Source organism: Canis lupus, chromosome 27, assembly GCF_011100685.1.
Source record: "Canis lupus familiaris isolate Mischka breed German Shepherd chromosome 27, alternate assembly UU_Cfam_GSD_1.0, whole genome shotgun sequence".
In the NCBI taxonomy this organism is placed as follows: Eukaryota; Metazoa; Chordata; class Mammalia; order Carnivora; family Canidae; genus Canis; species Canis lupus.
This window is the reverse complement of record NC_049248.1, coordinates 20,910,238-20,934,549: the sequence shown is the minus strand read 5'-3', so window position 1 is coordinate 20,934,549 and position 24,312 is coordinate 20,910,238. Positions and strand designations below refer to the sequence as shown.

The window sequence follows — 24,312 nt, the reverse complement described above, 5'->3', positions numbered from 1 at the left end:
ATAGTAAAAGCCAAGAAGTAAGCAATTGTGGACTGGCAAATTTATAAATACACAATTATAAAACCTTTTTAGAAACATACATTTTTTAATAGTATAGTTTTTAATTGGCAAAGGACATAGTTATTGATAGATCCAAGTATCTTTTGTCTCTAAAAATTAAAGAGCCAAAAGTTAGGGTTGTTGTGATGAATCCTAGGCTACTAAAGCCTGAATGGACTCTTTTTTTTTTTTTTTTTTATAAATTTTTATTTATTTATGATAGTCACACAGAGAGAGAGAGAGAGGCAGAGACACAGGCAGAGGGAGAAGCAGGCTCCATGCCGGGAGCCCGACGTGGGATTCGATCCCGGGTCTCCAGGATCACGCCCTGGGCCAAAGGCAGGCGCCAAACCGCTGCGCCACCCAGGGATCCCCTGAATGGACTCTTAAGGCGGTATGAGCAAGCCAGAGTAAGGTAAAAATGTTGGCAGGTGCCAATAGAATTTAGTGATTTCTCACAAATAAAAGAATAGTTGCCATAGCGTGAATTTATTCAGAGAGTTTTGCCAGAAGATGAAGAACTAGATTTAGGTTACCTTGTAACAGATGATACAAATGGAACTATAGATTAACGTAAATAAGAACCTTGCATAGTAATACAAGGGAGGTACTTAATAAAAACCATTCAAATCTAAGGTAGATTTGAGTCAGTGTAGTAGTACTGATAAATAACCATGACGGGAACCAATTCAGAGAGCAAATTTAAATGGGTTTAAATGACATTTCCAAAACACTAATTTACTGAGGTCAATCTTAGTTGGCACCCGGACATGATAAAAAGTATTTTAAATCACATAGCAGTGATTATTTCCTTTTTAACTTTCTTTTAATCCTTATTAGCTTCAGGGAAAATTATTAGTTGAGGTTGTAGGTCTTTAGTAATTCTCTTATACCTGCTATTAATTCATTTTAACAAAATGAGCAATCCCCAAGCTCCAAACTCCAGCAGGCAGAAATATCATTGGTTTATGTTTATTACAGTTATAGGTGTGGTTATGTTTTACTTCTAGTAAGTGACAGATTACTTCTTTTCCCCATTTTTGGTAGTAATGTATAGTTTTATTTCAGTATAAGTTTAAATAAAGTTAGTTTCCTTAAATAAAGTATTAGTGATACTACAATACTGTACAGAAAAAGAAGCCCAGAGTAGATAAACTTGTTTAGTATTTAATGATTCAGTATATTATCTCATTTGGAAATGATTTAGGTATTCATTATTTAGTTTAACTTGGTACAAACTTTTCTGTTATTTACATGTATTTAAATTATTTGTTTTTAAAAATTATGCTTAAACATTAAACAGCTAACCATCTCAGGTTATTTTTCTCGTTGAGAGATTGTGAAGACATACTTGCTTTTATTTTATTTATTTATTTATTTTTAAAGATTTTTTATTTTTTCATTCATGAGAGAGAGAGAGAGGCAGAGACACAGGGAGAGGGAGAAGCAGGCTCCATGCCGGGAGCCCGATGCGGGACTCGATCCTGGGACTCCAGGATCGCGCCCTGGGCCAAAGGCAGGCGCTAAACCGCTGAGCCACCCAGGCATCCCCACATACTTGCTTTTATTAAGCCAACAAACTTAAACTAGGTTTTACTTTTCAAAAGTTATGTCAGGTCTTGTGAACTTGAAAAACATTTGGGTTAGTTCTTATGTTTCTGAGGGTTTCAAGAATACTTAATTTATAAGTGCTTATTTTTCTTTAAGCCAATTAAATAGAGCTTCTTACACATTAGTTTTGGCACTACCATCTGAAATTAGAAAAATATCACACATCAACAATATGCATGCTTAGACGTACTTAAACATGCAGACAGATGCAAAACAGATCTTACAGCTTTTGTTTAAAAAAATTTAATCAAGAGCTGATAGCCATTTTAATGCAAAACTCACTAGTTTATAAAAGAATAGTTGGATCCAAATTGTGGGACTAAGTTGAGATTACTACTCTGATAACAAAGGTTTCTTTTTTTACTAAGTTTTTTGTTTGTTTGTTTGTTTGTTTGTTTGAATGATGTAAGGATCTTTTAAAGCTATTTTTGCAGTCATTTTGTCTTTTAGAAGCTTCTGTTTATCCATCAAAGAATGCAGTCCATTGTCACTGAGAGATTTGAAATTCTCTCTTGTCAGGATCCACTTCTCTAAGTTAAAGTTGCCCTACAGTAGCGACTGCAGTTCCAGAAGTTCACCCATTTTCCAAAAAGGCACAAAATCCTGGTCCATAAACCAAGTGGAACCATCTTTGCCCTTAGATTCCCTAAGAGTTCTTAACTATGAGGAACCCTGTTTTTCAAAAACTTTTCCAAACCAAAGGGAAACAGAATAGGGTAATTTACTAAGAAGCTTCAACAAACAAAGTGTTGTGCAAATTAAAGTCAGCTCAAAATGGAGAGACTGGAGCTCAGCTATAAGAGAGACCTTCAGACTCTAGGGTCGGTGAGGAAGCAGTGGACTCAGTTCTATCACCATAGAGGCCTCAGTTGAGGGGGATGGTGGGGTCGTGGCTTCTTTGGATCCCATTTTTACACCATAAACTGTCAATAGTTTAGAAATATTGAAGTAGTAATTAGTAAAAGTTTACTGTGCACACACCAAAAAGACAGTGTGTAAACCAGGAGCATTCAAACCAAAACATGGAAGGAAATTCAGAGGTATATTGTTTATAAAGCAGCTTACATAGTGAGAAGTTCCTGCCTTCAAGCCTCCTCTCCTCCCACTTGCTCATATGTACTCTTAAATTTTAGTCATTCAGGGCAGCCCCGGTGGGTGGCTCAGCGGTAGAGTGCCTGCCTTTGGCCCAGGGTGTGATCTTGGAGACCTGGGATGGAGTCCCACCTCGGGCTCCCTGCATGGAGCCTGCTTCTCCCTCTGCCTCTGTCTCTGCCTCTCTCTCTCTCTGCCTCTCATGAATAAATCTTTTAAAAAATTTTTTTAGTCATTCAGAGGTATTTAAAGTTCTTTAATTGTTTTGTGTTTCCCCGCCTCTGACCTTTTCCTATTCTCTCCTGAAATCTGATCCCTTCTTAGGATACCAGCTCCTCTTTTGAACCTAAATTGTAACTCTTTAAGCAAGTATTCAATAAAATGTTGAATGACTATTTATATGGATGGATTTAGCCTATTCTGGGATATTTGAATCTGTATTGATAAGATAGGTTTAATAACCCAATTTTACAGATAAAGGAAAGAGGCTAAGAGGAACAGGTTGTTTAACTTTGCTAAGATTATACAGTAATTTAGTGCTAACACTGTTTAGCCTCAAAGCTTTGCTCTTTTTTGCTAATCACTTTGTATGTGATGTTCAAGTGTTATTGATATGAGTGATCCCATGTGATTTTTGTACATTTCTCTGTAATCTAGAGAATTCTCCATAAAAATTAATGTAATCCTTATTTTAAAAGTCTCCTCTATAATAAGAGGTGCCTGGATAGCTCAGTTGGTTGAGCACCCAGTCCAACTCAGTTTCAGCTCAGGGTCATGAGTTAGGCTCCACACTAGTGCATTACACACAAAAAAGTATGAGTCACTACAATATATAATTTACTTTTTAACATTTTTCATGCTCAGTATTGACATATTATTGTTGGTGAGACATTATCAATATAGTGTGGTTTAAAAAATATTGCTATGATTTTTCTTTCATTTTTAGAAAGAAGTTTGGATCTCCAATTCAGTTTTAAAATGGCATCCATTTCAGGTTAGTGGAAGTGATTACATTTTATAGTACGTTCTGTTTTATTTCTAATTGCATGTTCTTTGAAAAAAATTGTTTTTCTCTGTACTTTCAGTTTTGCTGTGAACCTTTAACTGCTCTAACAGGAAAGTCTTAGTAAAAATAAAGAAACATAAATTATAAAAATATTTGTTTTAAAAGTCTGATTATTGAAATGATGTGTGGTGGGTTTTTTCTTATTGTAGTAAAACATACCTGCCAAAATGTACTCTTTATACAGTTCAGTGCCCAAAATTTACATTATTGTGTAACCATCACCAATATCCATCTCCAGAACTTCATCATTCCAGACCAAAATTCTGTGCCCATTGTACATTAACGTCCCTTTCCTTCCTTCCTACCAGTTGCTGGTTGGTAACTATTCATATTCTGTCTGAATGAATTTGAATACTCAGGGTACCTCATGTCAGTGGACTCATAAAATATTTGTCCTTTTGTGTCTGGCTTATTTCCCTTAGTGTAATGTCTTTGAGCTAGGATTTTGTAACATTTTTCTTTTTAAAGCTGAATAATATTATGTTGTATATATCTCCTTTTGTTTATCAATTTGTCAGTGGACATCTGGGTTGTTTCATCTTGTGGCAATTGTGAATAATGCTGCTATGAACATTGGAGTACAAATGTGTTTGAGTCTGTTTTCAGTTCTTTTGGGTATGTACCTAGAAGTAGAATTGCTGAAATCACATGGTTTTTCTGTCTTTAATTTTTCAGGAACTGCCATACTATTTTCCTTTTTTTTTTTTTTTTTTTAATTTTTATTTATTTATGATAGTCACAGAGAGAGAAAGAGAGAGGCAGAGACATAGGCAGAGGGAGAAGCAGGCTCCATGCACCGGAAGCCCGACGTGGGATTTGATCCCGGGTCTCCAGGATCGCGCCCTGGGCCAAAGGCAGGCGCCAAACCGCTGCGCCACCCAGGGATCCCGCCATACTATTTTCCATACTGACTGTTCCATTTTACATTCCCACAGCAATGCTAAGGGTTCCAAGGGATGACATGTTTTTTTGAGGGAATTATAGGAACCTAAGAAATCATAAAGTAGAAAATATATATCACTTTGAATCCCACTACTCAAATTAATACTGTAGATAATATATCGATGAATGATTTTTCAACAAATATTTTAGTTTTCAAAGAGTTTTTATTATTTTTTTAATGAAGTACAATTAGTATATGTTATATTACTTTCAGGAGTGCAACATATTCCCCAGTTCTATCCATTAATCAATGCTTACCATGGTTTAAGTGTAGTCATTGTCACTCTGCAATGTAATTATAATATTGACTATATTCGAGTGTTGTACTTTTCAACTTGTGATTTATTTTATAACTAGAAGTTTGTACCTCTTAATCCCCTTAACTTATTTCACCATTCTTTCTGCCTTCCTTCTTTTGGCAACTGCTAGTTTATTCTCTGTATTTAAGAGGTTTTTGTTTGGTATGCCTGGGTGGCTCAGTGGTTGAGCATATGCCTTCAACTCAGGGCGTGATCCTGGAGTTCTGGGATCCTCATAGGGAGCCTGCTTCTCCCTCTGCCTGTGTCCTTGCCTCTCTGTGTCTCTCATGAATTAATAAATAAAATCTTTTAAAAAAACAAAAGGTTTTTATTTGTTTAAAGGTTTTATTTGAGAATGAGAGAGAAAGCGCACACGCACACACACAGATGCACACAAAGGAGGGGTAGAGGGAGAAGGAGAAGTGACTTCCTGCTGAGCGGGGAACCTGACATGGGGCTTAATCCCAGGACCCCAAGATCAAGACCTAAGCCAAAGGCAGACACTTAACCAACTGAGCACCCAGGTGTCTTGTTTGTTTTTAACATTACATGTGTAAGTGAAGTCATATGGCATTTGTCATTCTCTGACTTCTTTTATTTAGCCTCCTACCTCTTAGGTCCCTTGTTTCAATTAGCAAAATCTCATTATTTTTTATGGCTGAGTAATATTCCATTGTGTGTATGTGTGTGTGTGTGTGTGTATGCACACACTACTCTTCATCCATTTGTCAGGCATTGAACACTTGGATTGCTTCTATATCTTGACTATTTTAAATAACACTGCAACAAAATATCTTTTTGAATTAGTATTTTCATTTTCTTTTCATTTTTCTTTCTCAGCACTAGATGATATGGCATTTCTATTTTTAATTTTAATTAATTTTTTGAGAAAACTCCATACTATTTTTCACAGTAACTGTACCAAATTACATTCCCACCATAGCATGAAGGATTTTTTTCTCCACATCCTTGTCAACACTTGTTATTTCTTTGTTTTTGATACTAGTCATTTGGATTGGTGTGAGGTGATATCCCATTGTGGTTTTGATTTTATAACTAGAAGTTTGTACCTCTTACAAGTACCTCAAACTTTCCCTGATGATTAGTCATGCTGAACATCTTTTCATGTGTCTTTTTGCTATCTCCATCTTCTTTGGGAAAATATCTGGTCAGGTATTCTGTTTTTTTTTATTGGACTATTTGGTTTTTTTTGGTGTTGAGTTTTGTAAGTTCTGTATTTATTTTGAGTATTAATTCTGTATCAGATATTCCTTATGTTTTGCACATATCTTCTGTCATTTATTAGGTTGCTATTTTGTTTTATTGATGGTTTCCTTTGCTGTGCAAAAGCATTTTCTTTTGATATAGTCCCAGTATTTTATATTTGCATTTGTTTTCCTTGCCAGAGAAGACATATCCTTAGATATGTTGCTAAGGGCAGTGTCTAAAGAGATTACTCTCTCTGTTTTCCTCTGGGAGTTTTATGGTATCAGGTCTTACATTTAGGTCTTTAATCCATTTGAGTTTGTTTTTGTGTATTGTGTACGAAAGTAGTCCAGTTTCATTCATTTGCATGTAGCTATGCAGTGTTTTGAACACCATTTACGGAAGAGACTGTCTTTTCTGCATTGTATTTTCCTACCTGCATTGTCATAGATTAATAAACCATGTAAGTGTGGGTTTATTTCTGGTGTGTCTTGTCTGTTCTATTATTCTATGTGTCTTTTTTTGTGACAATAGCATACTGTTTTGATTACTACAGTTACATATCTTGAAATTTGGGATTTCATATCATTGATAGGAGGATAATACCAGCCTTGTAGAATGTATTTGGAATCTTTACTTCCTCATTTGTTTTTTTTCTGAACATTAGGGCTCAACAGTGCACTTGAAGTACTCAGTAACCCATGTTATAAACAGATGTGCTATCATCCAGGCTTATAGAACACAGGCAGAGTAGATTTAGCATAATTTTTGCCTCTGCAGTTTTTGGAATTATAAATGAGAATTGGCCTCAACTTAAGTCACCAGCTGCTTTAGATCCTACCAAGAGTCAGCCTGTTCTTTTAAGCTTGAAACCAGGCATTGACTTGTCTTTAACTATGAAAGTCCAACCTGGCATCTTCTTCTAATAGAATGCTATTTTGTCTACAGTGAAAAAATCTGTTATTATAAGCCTCCTTCATTAACTATTTTGGCTAAATCGTCTGGATAACTCGGTGCATCTTACACATCAACACTTGCTGCTTTATCTTACACTTTTTTTTTTTTTTAATTTATTTGAGAGAGAGAGCACAAGCAGGGGTGGGGTTGGGGAGGGAAAGAAGGCTAGGGAGAAGCAGGCTCCCTGCTGAGCTGAAGGCAGCCGCTTAACAGACTGAACCACCCAGGTGTTCCTTTACCTTACACTTTTGTGTATGGAAATTAAACCTCATGAACCAATCTCTGCTAGCTTCATACTTTCTTTTGCCCATTTCTCTCTCACCTTTCTGAGCCTTCATAGAATTGAAGAGAGTTAGGGCCTTGCTCTGGATTAGGCTTTGGTTTAATTAGGGGAATATTGTGGTTGATTTGATCTTCTTCTTTTTTTTTTTTTATTTGATCTTCTATCCAGACTATTAAATCTCTCTCCATGTCAGCATTAAGGCTGTTTTGCTTTCTACTTTACCTGTGTTCATGTGTTCACTAAAGTAGCACTTTTAATTTCCTTCCAGAACTTTTTCTTTGCATTCACAACTCCTCTAGCTGACTTTCAGCCTGTCTTGGCTTTTGACGTGCCTTCCTCACTAAGCTTAATCACTTCTAGTTTTTTTATTTAAAGTGAGAGACAGGCAACTCTTCCCTTCACTTGAACAGTTAGAGGCCATTGTGGAGTAATTTAACTGGCTTAATTTCAATATAGAGGTGTCTAAGGGAATAGGACCATAGAGAGGGAGAGAGACTGGTGAATGGCTGATCGGTGGAACAATCACAACATGTACCCCTTTTATTAAGTTTACTGTCCTATATGGGTGGAGTTTGTGGTTCCCCAAAGCAATTACAATAGTAGTATTAAAAAGCACTGATCCTACATTACCATAACAAATGTAATAATAATGAAAAAGTTTCAAATATTGCAAGAATTACCAAAATGTGACATAGAGACATGGAGTGAGCAAACTGGTAGAAAAATGGTGCTTGTAGACTAGCTCAACACAGGTTGCCACAAACTTTCAGTTTCTTAAAAAGCTTAATATCTGCAAAATGCAGTAAAGTGAAGCTTGATAAGATGAAGAATGTTTATATATGTTGGAAAGTACAACTCTTGGTGTGTTTCATGTCTTTTTATGCATTACGTTTGTATCTCATTCTCTAGGACTTCTTAGGTCTTGAAATACTGAGAGGTGACAGGGCAGATTCTTAGTGGGAATAGCAAACCCTTGCAAAGCAGCTGCCTCAGGAAAGACCATCACAGGCAATCAGACAGGAGGCTGTCTGAGAAAGGGGAGGAAGGGCAAGAGAGACTTGGCACAAGTTAGTGGTTTCAGGCCCCCTGCCTGCTTTGTTGGAATCTGCCCAGATGTTCCCTTCCCAATTGCAGGTCTCACCTCTTCCTAATCCATGCCCTAACTTTGATGTAAGAGTCTGTGCAAGGCTGGAAATTCAATTTGCATTGGAATTCAGCCACCTGCAGAATGTTGGTATTCAGTAGTCTTGACCCTGTAGTTATAGGATATAAGGGATTCTTTTAGGATAATCATTAGAGACTGGAAGTTCCTTCTTTATGCAGATCCTGCATTTCTGTCAGATTCTTCAGCATATTTAGAAGCAGCCAATCAACCCCATTATTCTCACAAAAATATTCTGTGACAGCAGACGCTCGGTCACCCAGAGACTCTCCCTCTCCAGATACTTACTTACTGGTGTCTAGGTTATATTTTAAATAACTTTGTCTACTGCATGCCATGAAATACCACTGTCCCTTTTACCACAGCAGACAAGGGTCATTAATATCTGTAAATCTTTAAATCAGAGACTATTCTAGGTGGCATAGAAACAATTTAGAGAACCTACTTTTAAGTTTCTTTTCTTCTGGAACAGCATTTGGTGTTGGTTAGGGTTCACTCAGAGAAGCTGAATCATGAGTGATTTAAGGGACTTTTTTTAGGGATTAGTTCCTATATGATCATGGTACCTGGTTAAGCAGTCCATTACTGGTCCTGAAGTCAGCAGTGCCAGCAGCAGGGACAGGAAGATGGAGATGGAGTGTGGGAGGGTAAAGATGAGCTGAGACCTGTCTGTGTCTCATTTGGTCTTGTGTTTGCAAGTCATTGCCTACAAGGCTCTGACATCCAGGATGCTGGTGCCCTTCAGAAGAGCTGGTGCACTTGCCATAGAAAATTGTATAAGAACGTGGCCAACAATTTGGGGGAAGTTAGAAGAAACTGTAGGCTAACCTGCTACCCCTGAGAGATTCAGCAGGAGATGGAGGAACTGGCATCTGCCCGTGTCAAGAAGGTGAATGAGCCCAACAGCACCTGATCTTATGCCAACCATCTGAATGTAAAGCTGGCTGCTGTTTCATGTCCACCTCCAAGTCTGAAACCAGAGTTCATTTGTGGGCAGTTGTAACCCAGAATCACGAGGGAAGAAAATTTTGGTAGCTGGTATAATACAAAGCCACCATAGCATCCTATTTTAAATCATAACCGTGAGATTTCATCCTATGAAAATTTCAGGCATTAATTAAGGCTAGATTACTGCAAGCTGATGTTTTAGCAAGCACCAAGGACATCTTTAAAACGTTTTGGTTTTTATTGTTGTGGTATCCAAAGGAATCTCATTTTGGCCTTAATAAAGGATTGCTTAGAATCCTACATTAAGACTGCTTTATAAATTAGTTTTGATTGAATTATAATGTCAGTTCGAGTTCTCTTTTTATTGTTACATCAGCTTGTTATAGTCATCAGCTCCTCCTCATGCCAACATACGAACCCAAATATGAGTGTTTTTGTGAAATAATATCTAAGTAGTTAGGGAATTACTTTAAAATACTTCCCTTTTGTTTTAAAGTCTGGTTGCTTAAATCACTTAGGAGATTGTTGTTCCAACTCCTACAACACAATAAAGGTAATAATGATCATTTATTAGATGCATAACTATGTGTCAGGTACTATGTTAAGAACTTCCCATGTGTTATTTGACTTAATTCTTTAAAACAATACTAAGAAAGCTGGGTATTATCCCCTTTTACAGGTGGGGAAATTGAGGCTCAGTTAAGGACTTAGCTTGAGTTGAGACAGTGACTTAAGATTTAACTCAGGTCTGTGTGACTCCCAACACACATGCTCTTTTTTTTTTTTTTTTTTTTTTTTCCACACATGCTCTTAACTACCTTGGTCTCCTACTGTAAATATGTCTATAATTTGGATGGTGAAGAATATCCAAAAGTCAATAGGGAAACTTAAAACTAATTGTTTAGTTATTGTATCTTTTATTTTTCCTTCCTTGTAGCTCTAACTGAAGAATTGGATTCTATAACCAATGAGCTACATGCAGTAGACATTCAAATTCAGGAACTTCTGGAAAGGCAACAAGAGCTTATTCAGAAAAAGAACATCCTAACAAACCGAATAAAGCAGCACTTAGAAGCTTCTGACGTTGGGGAAAGCAGTGAATCGGATTCTTCACCTGCTGCTTGGAATAAAGAAGGTTTACTCTGTTTTTCTTTGCTAGTTTTGTTTCTGTTTATTTCTTTATGTAGGAGTTCAGTCATTGTTCCTGTATCAGTACTTTCCAGAGGGGAAACTGGCTGCTCTTTGAGTAGCGTGGGAAACCAATAGGCAAAACATTCTTTATCCATGTTAATTTTTTTTTAAAGATTTTATTTATTTTTTTATTCATGAGATACACACAGAGACGGAGAGGCGGCAGAGATACAGGCAGAGGGAGAAGCAGGCTCCATGCAGGGAACCCCATGCGAGACTTGTTCCTGGGTCTCCAGGATCATGTTCTGGGCTGAAGGTGGCGCTAAACCGCTGAGACACCCACGCTGCCCTCCATGTTCATTTTGTTTTGTTTTTGTTTGTTTGTTTGTTTTTTATTTATGATAGTCACACACAGAGAGAGAGAGAGAGAGAGAGGCAGAGACACAGGCAGAGGGAGAAGCAGGCTCCATGCACCAGGAGCCCGACGTGGAATTCGATCCCGGGTCTCCAGGATCGCGCCCTGGGCCAAAGGCAGGCGCCAAACCGCTGCGCCACCCAGGGATCCCTCCATGTTCATTTTGAATGAAGCTTTTTATTATTCAGACTTCATTATTTTTCCAGATTTGGTTCTAGCATTAATTAGTGCTTAGAGAAAGATTTTTTAATTCAGAAACTAAATTTTTTGAATTTTAACTAGAAAAAAATTAAACCATTAAGAAAAAAAGAATAGATTCAAATTCTTGCCAAAGTCTACTTCATTTTCCTGCCCTAGTGAACACAACTTTCTTGAGTCAAGATCTTGCCAAGCATCATGTACATCACTGGCTATCATGTTATAATGGAATACTATGACTCTCAAATGGCAGTGCTTTAATGAGCCTTGCTTCCCACATATTTGCTTCTAACAAGATATTTATACAAAAAAATTCTACATAAACGTTAACTTGGTATTTAAGATTTTTATGATATTATGAATTCCTTGATCAACATTCAGACTTTTTTGCATACCAATCAAGCACCTTGTTCTGTGTAGGTTAATGGCAAATGTTTTCATTTTTTCTGATGTACTATTTCTTTTCTTTTTTTTTTTTTAAAGATTTTATTTATTTATTCATGAGAGACATAGAGACATAGAGAGAGAAGCAGAGACACAGGCAGAGGGAGAAGCAGACTCCATGCAGGGAGCCTGACATGGGACTCAATCCCGGGTCTCCAGGATCCCACCCCGGGCTGAAGGCGGTGCTAAATCGCTGAGCCACCAGGGCTGCCCTGATGTACTGTTTCTTATCACATACCAGTTTATTTGTTTTTGCTTAGCTTTGTGAGTAAAACTAATCACAAAATTGTTAGTATAAAAGTTAAGTTGTTAATAGTATTACAAGTCTTATATAAATTCTTATCTGTTTTTCTCTAATATAAAAGCAGCCATTCATATTTGTATCTTGTTTATAATCCTAAATAGTTCTAATATATTTAACTTTTTTTCCTCTGTCTAGATTTTCCCTGGTCTAGTAAAGTTAAAGATGTTCTGCAAAATATCTTTAAACTGCAGAGGTTCAGACTGCTTCAGCTTGAAACTATTAATGTAACAATGTCTGGGAAGGATGTATTTCTTGTTATGCCTACAGGAGGTGGAAAGAGCTTATGCTATCAGTTACCAGCATTATGTTCGGATGGTAAGTATTAGTAAAGATTCCTTTAAATTGAAGAAATGATATATCTCTTTTAATTCTTTAAAAAAATCATTTCTAACCATACCTATGTGAAAATCAAATGCATTTTTATTTTATCTTTATGTTAATAGAAATTTTAAAGGATTTACTTAAAGAAGGAATGTTAAAGACTGAACGGAATTAGTTCTTTTATCTGGTTCTTAAAACATAAGCTAAAAAACATGTAGGAGATAAAGTACTAGATAAGAAATTCACAGACCTGGATTCTAGTCCCAGATCTTTATTGAGCATCAGTGGTGGTGTTAGGCACTGTAACTAAGAGTAGTAAGCAGAACGGGCAAGGTCCTAGTTTTCATAGAGCTGGTGTAAAACAGTGCTTTCTCAAATTGTAGTGTGTGTAAGAATCACTGGTGATGTGATTAACATGCAGATTCTGAGTTTGTGTGAGACCCAAGGTCTTGTACAGCTAATAGGGTCCCAGGTGATACTGATGCTGTTGTTTGGGGACTAGTAAGGTATTGAGCAGGGCTCAGTAGACTTTCCCTTAGCAGAGCAGTCAGTAAATGGGATAGGTATGATCTGTAAGGTCTCTCTCTGGGCAGCTGCTGAACTGTCACTGTAGGGCAAAAGTGGCCATAGACAACATGCAAGCTAATGGATGTGCCTGTGTTCCATTAAAACTTGATTTACCCAAACAAGCAGCTAGTCCTTTAGTTTATTGACCCCAGTCTAGAGAATATAAGTAATTGCAAGCATTTGTAATAAAGGTTTTGTGATAAAGATTTTTTTTAAGATTTTATTTATTTATTTATTTGTGAGAGACACACAGAGAGAGACACACACAGAGAGAGAAAGAGAGAGAGGGGGCGGCAGGGACACAGGCAGAGGGAGAAGCAGGCTCCATACAGGGAGCCCAATGTGGGACTCGATCGCTGGTCTCCAGGATCACACCCTTGGCCGAAGGCAGCGCCAAACTGCTGAGCCACCCAGGCTGCCCTGTGATAAAGATTTTAATAGGAAATTAAGTCAGTGCAAAGGTCTGGCCTGGGGCTGTCAGAGAAAGCTGTCCTGTGGAAGTGGCATTTGAGCTAAAAGCTGAAGGGTAAGAAGGCAAAGATAGGACAGGGGAGTAAGGAAGAGTGTTCATGCAGGGGAGCAGTATTTCTGAGAGCCCAAAAGTAAGAACCTTCATGGTAGGAGTCTTCAGTAACCTGGAAGAATTTGAGTGTGGCAGGCAGTTGGGGAGGAAGACTTGTGGAAAGAATCTTGAAAGATAGTATAAAAACTTCCTTAGATTAGTGGGAAACCATTGAAGGGTTTTATACAGGTAAGAGACTGGTCAGAATTGTGCTTTAGAAGATAGAGGAATTCTAGAAACAATTAGGAGGTAGATTCAGTAGGAGTTGGTATTCATTGGACACAGGGTGGGAGTGTGGGGAGGTCAGGTGGTAGGAGAAGGGATAGTCTAGAATGATGTCCAAATTCTAGGCTGGGACACATGGTGAAGTTGTTCACTGAAATAGGGTACGTTTGGAGAATGAACTTCTGTGGGAATGGAGAGAAAGGGAAGATGAGTTGATGAAGTGGAACTAATGAATGGAACATTCTTTAGAAAGAATTGTATGAAGGGAAAAGGAGAGGGGCCCTTAGTTAGCTGTCCAGGGTGTTTCAAAGATAAGAGAGACTTGCCCATGTTTAAATGTAGTGAGAAGGTACCACTGAGGAGAATGTGAAAATATAGCAGAGAGACTATCTGAGATGATAAAACCCTGATAAATGCTGAACTTGAGTGTGTTTTTTAATTGGTCTGCTCTCTGTCTCAGGTTATTTTAAGGGACAAACTCCAGAGACAAAGTCAGTGATTCTAATAATGTAGAATAACTCTTAGAACTGTGCACGATTTTAGTAATAAGAGAAACGGGCTGTATTGTCAGCATTTCGTTCAGTGTACTATTAACTGATTTCTACTCAGCATATATTAATCTGGTTCAGTAAGTGGGACAATACTCATGTAACTATCACATGTAATTATACAGGTTGCTATATTTTCTTTGGAAAACTTTGGAATAACTTTCTCCTGATATAACTGGGCAGTATTTGTCTTGATTTATATTATTTTGCTAAGATGATTAATACCGATTGTTAAGTAAAAATTCAGAGTGGTATCTATTTTTACTTTTATAGTATTGAATAAGGAAAGAGATTTCTGTCTAATATTTGCTTATTTGGCTAATGAGCATTTATTTAGAATATATCTTTTATTAATGAGGATGAAAAATTGGTAGTATATCGATGTTGTGATGCCCTCAGGTGAGTGGTCAAAACTTATTCTGGAGGTGTATAAAATTTAAAGTAGATACTTTCTCTTTTAGGTTTTACCCTTGTGATTTGCCCATTGATCTCTCTTATGGAAGACCAGTTAATGGTTTTAAAACAATTAGGAATTTCAGCTACCATGTTAAATGCTTCTAGTTCTAAGGTATGCTTCTGTGGCTTTTTTTTTTTTTTTTTTTTTAATTTAAACTCTTCACTGCAGTAGGAGCCTTGGTTACAATTGAATTGGTTATAAAATTGTAAACTGATAACCATATCTGGAGTTGCAAACTATGGTTGATGGGCCAGTTCTAGCCCACTGCCTATTTTTATAAGGTCTGTGAACTAAGAATAGTGTGTATGTGTCTATTTAAATTGTAGTTAGTTAACATAGAGTGCAATACTGGTTTTAGGAGTAGAATTCAGGGGTTCGTCACTTATATATATAACACCAGTCCTCACTATAACAAATGCCTTTCTTATAGCCCTCACCTAGCCCATGCCCCACCCACCTCTCTCCATCAGCCTTCAGTTTGTTCTCTTTGATTAAGAGTCTCTTATGGTTTGTTTCCCATTTTCTCCCCCTCCATATGTTCATCTATTTTGTTACTTTTTATTTTTTTAAAGATTTGTTTGTTTTAGAGAGAGAGTGAGTGTGCACAAGCGGCAGGAGAGGCAGGGGGGAAAGAAAGGGAGAGAGAGAAGGCTCAAACAGATTCCCTGCTGAGTGCAGAGCTTGATGCGGGGCTCAGTCCCACAACCCTGAGATCATGACCTGACTAGAAACCAAGAGTCAGATGTTCAACTGACTGAGCCACCCAGTTACCTCTGTTTTGTTTCTTAAATTCCATATATGAGTGAAATCATATGGTATTTGTCTTTCTCTAACTTATTTCACTTAGTATAATACCCTGTAGCTTCATCTACATCCTTGCAAATGGCAAGATTTCATTCTTTTTGATGGCTGAGTAATATTCCATTATCTATGTACACACACACACACACACACACACACACACACACAATCTTCTTTATCCATTCATCAGTTGATAGACATTTGGGCTCTTTCCATAGTTTGGCTATTGTTGATAGTGCTGCTATAAACAGTGTGTATGTACTCCTTTGAATCTATATTTTTATATCCTTTGGGTAAATACCTAGTAGTACAATTGCTCAAGTGTTGGCTAGTTCTATTTTTAACTTTTTGAGGAATCTTCAAACCATTTTTCCAAAGTAGCTGCACCAGCTTGCATTCTCACCAACAGTGTAAGAAGGCTCCCCTTTCTCCACATCCTTGCCAATACATATTGTTGCTTGTGTTGTTAATTTTAGCCATTCTGACAGATGGGGGTGATATCTCGTTGTGATTTTGATTTGTATTTCCCTGATGGTGAGTGATGTTGAGTATCTTTCCATGTGTCTGTTAGCCATCTGGATGTCTTCTTTGGAAAAATGTCTGTTTATGTCAACTGACCACTTCTTAACTGGATTTTTGGGTGTTGAGCTTGGTAGGTTCTTTATAAATTTTAGATACTAACCCTTTATCAGATATATCACTTGCAAATATCATCTCCCATTCTGTAGGCTGCCTTCTAGTTTTGATTGTTTCCTTTGCTGTGCAGAGTTTTTTATCTTGAGGAAGTCCCAATAGTTCATTTTTCTTTTTGTTTCCCTTGCCTGTGGTGACATGCCTAGTAAGAAGTTGCTATAGTTGATTGCTGCCTGTGTTCTTCTCTAGGATTTTGATGGTTTCCTGTCTCACATTTAGGTCCTTCATCCGTTTTGAATTTATGTATGGTGTAAGGAAGTGATCCAGTTTCATTCTTTAGTTTTCTTAACATCATTTGTTGAAGAGACTCTCTTTTCTCCATTGGGTATTCTTTTCAGCTTTGTTGAAGATTAGTTGACCATTGAGCTGTGGGTCCATTTCGGTTTTTTGTTCCATTTCATTTATCTATATGTCTTTTTTTGTGCCAGTACCATACTGTCTTAACTACAGCTCTGTAATATATCTTGAAATTTGGAATTGTGATGCCTCCAGCTTTGGTTTTCTTTTTCAGGGTTGACTTGGTTATTCAGGTTTTTTTTGTGGTTCCATACAAATTTTAAGATTATTTGTTCTAGCTCTGGGAAAAATGCTGATGATATTTTGGTATGGATTGCATTAAATGTGTAGATTGCTTTGGTATGGATTGCATTAAATGTGTAGATTGCTTTGAATAGTATAGACATTTTAACAATGTTCCTCCAAGAACAGTCAAGAGCATGGAAAGTTTTTCCCATTTCTTTGTGTCCTCTTCAACTTTTTTCGTAAGTTTTACATAGTTTTCAGAGTACAGATTCTTTACCTCTTTGATTAGGTTTATTCTTAGATATCTTATGGGTTTTGGTGCAATTGTAAATGAGATTGATTCCTTGATTTCTTTTTCTGTTGTTTCATTGTTGGTGTATGGAAATGGAACAGATTTTTGTACATTGCTTTTGTATCCTGCAACTTTGCTGAATTCATATAGTCTAGCAATTTTTTGGTGGAGTCTTTTGGGTTTTCTACAAAGAGTATCCTGTCGCTTGTACATAGTGAAAATTTGACTTCTTCCTTGCCAATTTGGATGCCTGTATTTCTTTTTTGTTGTCTGATTACTGAAGCTAGGACTTCCCTTACTGTACTTAAAGAATAATACTGAGAGTGGACATCCCTATCTTGATCCTGACCGTAGGGGGATAAGCTCTCAGGTTTTCCCTATTGAGTATAATATTAGCTGTAGGTCTTTCGTATATGGCCTTTATAATAGTGAGGTATATTTCATCTATCCCTACTTTGTTAAGATTTTTTATTAAGAATGGATGCTATATTTTGGCAGATGTTTTTTCTGCATCTTGAGAGGATCATATGGTTCTTATCCTTTCTTTTATTAATGGTGTATCACATTGATTTGCAAGTATTACCACTCCTGCAGCCCAGGAATAAATCCCACTTGATCATGATGAGTAATTCTTTTAATGCACTGTTGGATTTGATTTTCTAATTTCTTGTTGAGAATTTTTGCATCCATATTCATCAGGGATATCTGTAATTCTTCTTTTTAGTTGGGGGGGTTGGTCTTTGGTTTTGGAATCAAGGTCATGCTGGCCTTGTATAATGAGTCTGGAAGTTTTCCTTCCATTTCTATTTTTTGGAATAATTTGAGAAGAATAGTTACTAACTTTTCTTTAAATGTCTGGTAGAATTCCCTTGAGAAGCCATCTGTCCTTGGACTTTTGTTTATTGGGAGATATTTGATTACTGATTTAATTTCTTTGTTGGTTATGGGTCTGTTCAAATTTTCTATTTCTTCCTGTTTCAGTTTTCATAGTTTGTATGTTTCTAGGAATTTGTCCATGTCTTCCAGATTGCCTAGTTTGTTGGCCTATAATTTTTCATAAATTCTCTTATAATTATCTGTATTTCTGTGATGTTGGTTGTGATCTCTTCTCTTTCATTCGTGATTTTATTTTTTGGGTCCTTTCTCTTTTGTTTTTACAAGTCTGGCTAGAGGTTTATCAATTTTATTTATTGTTTCAAAGAACTAGCTCTTAGTTTCATTAAACTGTTCTAGTATTCATCGTGTTTTCATTTTCATTTGCCTCCATGTGCTTTTTTTTTTTTTAAGATTTTATGTACTTATTCATGAGGGAGGCAGAGACCTAGGCAGAGGGAGAAGCAGGCTTCCTGCAGGGAGCCTGATGTGGAGTTCCATCCATCCCAGGACCCTGGGATCATGACCTGAGCCAAAGACAGACACTCAACCACTAAGCCACCTAGGTGTCCCTGCCTCCATGTACTTTTTAATTTCTTCTTAAATTTCCTGGTTAAACCATTTATTCTTTAGTAGGATGTTCTTTAATCTCTGTGTATTTGTGGTCTTTGCAAATTTTTTCTTGTGGTTAACTTCAAGTTTCATAGTGCTATGATCTGAAAATCTGCATGGTATGATCTCAGTCTTTTTGTAATTGTTGAGGGCTGATTTGTGACCCAGTATGTGGTCTATTCTGGAGAATGTTCATGTGCACTAAAAAAGAATGTATTTTGCTGCTTTAGAATGAAGAGTTCTGAATGTATCTGTTAAAGCCATCTGGTCCAGTGTGTCATTCAGAGCCATTGTGTCCTTGTTGATTTTCTGCTTAGATCATCTATAAGTGGGGTGTTAATGTCCTCTAGTATTATTATCAATGGATTTCTTTATGTTTATTATTAATTAATTCATACATTTGGGTGCTCCCAAGTTGGGGGCATAAATATCTACAATTATTAGATCTTCTTGATGAATAGAATCCTTAATTATGATATTAGTGTCCTTCTTCATCTCTTGTTACAATTTTTGGTTCAAAATCTACTTTGTCTGATATATGTATGGCTACTCCGGCTTTCTTTTGATGTCCATTAGTATGTTAGATGGTTCTCCAGCCCCTCACTTTATTTTTATTGTATTTTATTTTTTTTTAAAGATTTTATTTATTTATTCGTGAGAGACACACACAGAGAGAGACAGAGACCAGGCAGAGGGAGAAGCAGGCTCTATTGCAGGAAGCCTGATGTGGGACTTGATCCCGGGATTCCAGGATCATGCCCTGAGCCAAAGGCAGGCGCTTGACCACTGAGCCACCCGGGCGTCCCTCCTGCCCCTCACTTTAAATAGTCAGGTGTCTTTAGCTCTAAAATGAGTCTCGTGTAGGCAGCATTTCGATGGGTCTTACTTTTTTATCCATTCTGATACCCTGTGTCTTGATTGGAGCATTTAGTCTATTTACACTCAGTAATTATTAAAAGATATGAACTTAGTGTCATTGTGTTATCTGTCAAGTTGGTGTTTCTGGTGGTGGTCTCTGTTCCTTTCTAGTCTTCGTTGCTTGGTTTGTGTGTGTATATATGTGTGTGTCTGTGTGTGTGTGTGTGTATATACATATATATTATATATATATACATGTGTATTTTAAATATTTATTTATTTTAGAACATGCATGTGGGGTGGAGGAGGGGAGGGAACGGGAAGCAAACTCCTTGCTGAGTGGGGAGCCTGATGCAGGGCTTGATTCCACAATCCTGAGATCATGACCTGGGCTGAAACCAACAGTTGGACACTCAATTGACTGAGCCACCCAGGTGCTCCTCAGTTTTTATATATTTGAATGGTTAAAAAAATCAGAAGAAGAATGCTTTGTGAAGTGTGAAAATTATATGAAATTTAGATTTCAGTGTCCATAAAGTTTTATTGGGACACAACCATGCTTGTTCATTTACGTATTGTCTACCACCATATTAAAAATTCTTTCCCTTTACCATTCTCTAAAGGTGATCAATAAGGTCTTTTTTTTAAGTATCATTATTAACTTACGGACATTTAACATATTTGATAGATCTTAATCTGTGTTATTCTTTATTTTCCCAAAATAGTCCTGTCTTTGGGCAGTAAACACCCCTTTTTTCTTCACCGCATAGTTTTTGACTCCTAGCTTGCTTTATGAGAAGTTACTCCTTGCTCATTTTGCATATTTCCCCCCAGACCTGGTGTCAGCCATATCTCCAGGTAGCTAGGTTCCTTTAGTTTCCTTCATCTATTTCTGTTTTATTTAAACTCTCATCTCCAAATTGCTCTCTCCTTCAACAGAATGAACGTGGAGAACATTGCTTTTTTCTATTATATTTCCATAACCCTGAAAAAGAAAGTAATAGTAATGAAAGTAGCTAGAAGTTGCAGATAATTAAAGATTCATGCCATATCACTGCTGTTTGAAAAACTGGAAAGAAAAGAGGATAGGTCAAGGTCAAGTCCAGTTTTCATTTGCTTTTACTAGTAGTTCATAGGATGTGAGTACAGTTTTTTTTCTTTAATCTTGCTTTTTCCATTTACAGAACTGCCAGAAGTTCTGGAGAGTCAGGGATATTTCTTTTTAAAGATTTTATTTATTTATTTGAGAGAGAAACAGGGATTGACTGGGTGTGGGGAGGGAGCACACAGAGGGATAAACAGACTTGGCACTGAGTGCAGAGCTGACATAGGACTCGATCCCATGATCCTGAGATCGACCCGACTCCAAATCAAGAGTCAGACACCCAACTGACTGAGCCACCCAGGTGCCCCAGGTGTTTTCACTTTTATTTTTTGTTTTTTGTCGAATGAGATTATTCTTTTATCAGCATTTGAATACAAGTAAACAAATAAAATGCTTTTTGCAGCTACCTTGAAGTTTAGTACTGGGACATGGGCTCAGTTTTAATGAACTCAGCATCTGCTAAAACAGTCCAAGGCTGTTGCTTTGAGTAAGTGCCTCTTCATTTACCACTTAGTATCCAGTCTGCCAGCTTAGTTCCATCATTGTGTCTGTTTTTACTTTTAATAGGAGCATGTGAAATGGGTTCATGCTGAAATGATAAATAAGAACTCCAAGCTAAAGCTAATTTATGTGACTCCAGAGAAAATTGCAAAGAGCAAAATGTTCATGTCGAGACTAGAGAAAGCCTATGAAGCAAGGAGATTTACCCGGATTGCTGTGGATGAAGTTCACTGTTGTAGCCACTGGGGACATGATTTCAGACCTGGTATGTGTGATGTATCTAGAATACTCCTTGATGCTAGGGACTGTTTTCTTACTCACATGATGGAAATCCCTGCTTCTGTTAAAATTATTTCATCAGCTAGCTGTTGCTCATTTTCTCTTGCCTTATAAGGAAAATGGAGAGGCTGAGTCTTTAATCTTTACTTCTCTCACTGGAGTGCTTAGTCTTATTGCCTTTATCTCTTGAAATGCATGTTTCTCAGCAACATGATTAGCTTCCACATTTAGCCATAAAGATTTCCTGACACCACGTTCTCCCTCACATTCCGTGAGGAATTTGTATCTGCTTCAGAGTTGTCTTCTTTAGTCATCATTCAGTCTCCAGCCTCCACTTCCTGGTCAACATCCAACTACCACCTTGGGGTTACAGTGTGGGGGACTGGGGCAGGTATTTTAGGAACCCAGTTCTGTACTCCTCCAACCTAATCCTGCAGTCATAGCTGGAAGCAGATCACTCAGACTTGTTCTGTGCAAAACAACCTTAAGCTTTAAGCAATCATGTTCTTGATTTTCAACCTCATTTCTTTCTGAACCTGCTTTCACACGCACATGGTCCCCTGGGGTCCCCTCTAATCCCTCATTGCATTTGAGCAGGGCTTGAGACATTACCTGACAGTCACTCTCGCCTCCTTTCAGACTCTGCTCTTGCCACTTCTGTTACTCCTGGATTGCCTGGCATTTTACCTGCCTCAGGCTCTGTGCCAGACTGTGCTTCTGGACCCCTCCAGGCCTCTATTCCCCCATTCCTGCTGTTTCAGTATTAAACACTGGTGGGAAGAATTTTTACAGCTGCATTAATTTACACCTCAGGTCAGCTGCCATCAGACTGCTGCCCTTCGACTTGTTCCTGATTTGTCTCCCGTTAGCATTCCTCCCAGCAAGCTATTCATGCCTTTAACTTCTCACTTCTCGTTAGGTCCTAACTCCTACTTGCAGATGCCTCTCAGTCCCCAGAAAATAGGTGCCAGCAGGTCTGGATGTCACCCTCTTTCCCTTTCCAAACATTAGTGACTTGTTTTTTCTTCGTAAGGCAAAAGAGACCATTTATTATCAGTGTTACCATGACTCCTCCCACTTCATCCTTTCCTGCCTTCTTAAGACTCACTCTGTCAAAGTCTTCACTCCTGCATCTTTTTTTTTTTAAAAAGGAATGAATTTGTTTGTTTGTTTGTTTTTTTAATTTTTATTTATTTATGATAGTCACAGAGAGAGAGAGGGGGCGGGTGGGAGACATAGGCAGAGGGAGAAGCAGGCTCCATGCACCGGGAGCCCGATGTGGGACTCGATCCCGGGTCTCCAGGATCGCGCCCTGGGCCAAAGGCAGGCGCTAAACCGCTGCGCCACCCAGGGTTCCTCTTTTTTTTTTTTTAAGTTTTTATTATTTAATTTGAGAAAGAGATTGAGCGAGCGAGTAGGGGGAGGAGTGGAAGGAGAGGGAGAAGCAAACTACCCTGAGCCCAGATCACATCACTGGGCTCTGTCTCAAAACCTTGAGATCATGTCTTGAGCCAAAATCAAGAGTCAGACCCTCAACCAACTGAACCACACAGGCTCACCTCCTGAATTTTACGACTCCCTAAAACAAAGAGAGAAACTGAAATAGGCTTTCACCTTTCTCACCCCTTTATGGTGTTGTCCTGTTTCTGTTCTTCCTTTCACCTCATCCTCTAAACTTACCATCTGTTTCTCACCTTCCTTCCTTTCTGAATTCAGAGTCCCTTCTGCCTTCACCACTCTGCTCAGAGGTGACCTTGGTCTCCTATCTATCTCCCCATGGGCTTAATCCAGGGGGTTCATCTGAATTCCTTTTCCCACTTAACTTCTGGAGCAGGAGGAGCATTTCCTGCATTTATCTCTCTCTTGGCCACTTGTCCTCCCTGGGTTTCTGTGATGGAGGCTTTTGATGTGTTTCTTTTCCATTCTCTCTGCCTTGTTCTCCTTCCTTTGCTGCCACCCTAAGTGTTCCCCATGGTTCTAATCTGTTTTCGTCTTTTCTTACACTACTTCAGGCATGGTGGACTCGTGGCCTGAAGACACAGTTTTCTACTTTCAGAATTATTTGGGGGCATTAGGTATTTTTTTAAATTTTGATTTACATGTCTTAGGCAGGATATATACTGTCTTTTTTACTAGAGACCCCACCATGTTATTTAGACTATTCCAAAGAGTTGTTGCCTGGTAGCTACTGAAAATATCCAGTTTCTCACCCTTGCCCTATATTTCTAGCCTTAGTAGTTGATCACTTAGGATGAGAACTGTTGCTTGTGTGTTAGCATAACTTGCATTGCCTCTGTAAATTAGCTGCTAGTCGTCATCAGTGGTTCTATATCTAGTTCTCTTCCTCTGCAACTACAGATTTAGTTTATTGGAAATGTGTACCCATTTAAAAAAAAAGTTTAATAGAGCTGTAATTGACATACAACCTTGTATTACTCTTAGTTATATAAAATAGTTGTGTAACTAGAAGTTTGTACCTTTTGACTCCTTTCACCCATTTTGCCCACCTCTGTGCCTCACCTCTGGCAACCACCAGTGTGTTTTCAGTATTTTGGGTTGTTTTTTCTTTTTAAAGATTCCACATATAAGTGAGATCATATAGTGGTTATCTTTCTCTATCTGACTTATATCACTTAGCATTATGCTCTCAAGTTTCATCCATGTTGTTGCCAATAGCAGAATTTCCTTATTTTTTAAGGCCAAATAATATTCCATTGTGGGTGTATGTATATATACATGCCACATTTTCTTTAACCATGCATCATTACATGCTTAGGTTGTTTCCATGCCTTGGCTGTTATGCATAATGCTCCAGTGAACATAGAGGAGTAGATACCTTTTTTTTTTTAAATGTTAAGCACTGAATAGGTATTCACTATGGTCGTACCTTTTTTTTTTTTTTTTTTTAAGATTTGTTTATTTGAGACAGTACACAGAGGGAAAGGGAGAGGGAAAGGGAGAAGGAAAAGCAGAATCAGAGACAGGGGGGCTCAATGTGA

The 24,312-nt window shown here is 37.8% G+C and overlaps 1 protein-coding gene across 7 annotated transcripts in view; it reads left to right on the top strand.

Annotated features, from left to right (window-relative positions):
* The window catches only part of RECQL (RecQ like helicase), a 46,211-nt gene that overhangs the window by 3,122 nt on the left and 18,777 nt on the right, over positions 1–24,312 (top strand). For all 7 annotated transcript variants that reach the window (XM_038577007.1, XM_038577011.1, XM_038577009.1 and 4 more), the window contains 5 exons: positions 3,689–3,736; positions 10,543–10,740; positions 12,233–12,412; positions 14,782–14,888; positions 21,101–21,299. In XM_038577007.1, the coding sequence (XP_038432935.1) occupies positions 3,721–3,736; positions 10,543–10,740; positions 12,233–12,412; positions 14,782–14,888; positions 21,101–21,299 (700 nt within the window). In that variant the 5' untranslated portion in view covers positions 3,689–3,720. The remainder of the gene's footprint in view (positions 1–3,688; positions 3,737–10,542; positions 10,741–12,232; positions 12,413–14,781; positions 14,889–21,100; positions 21,300–24,312) is intronic.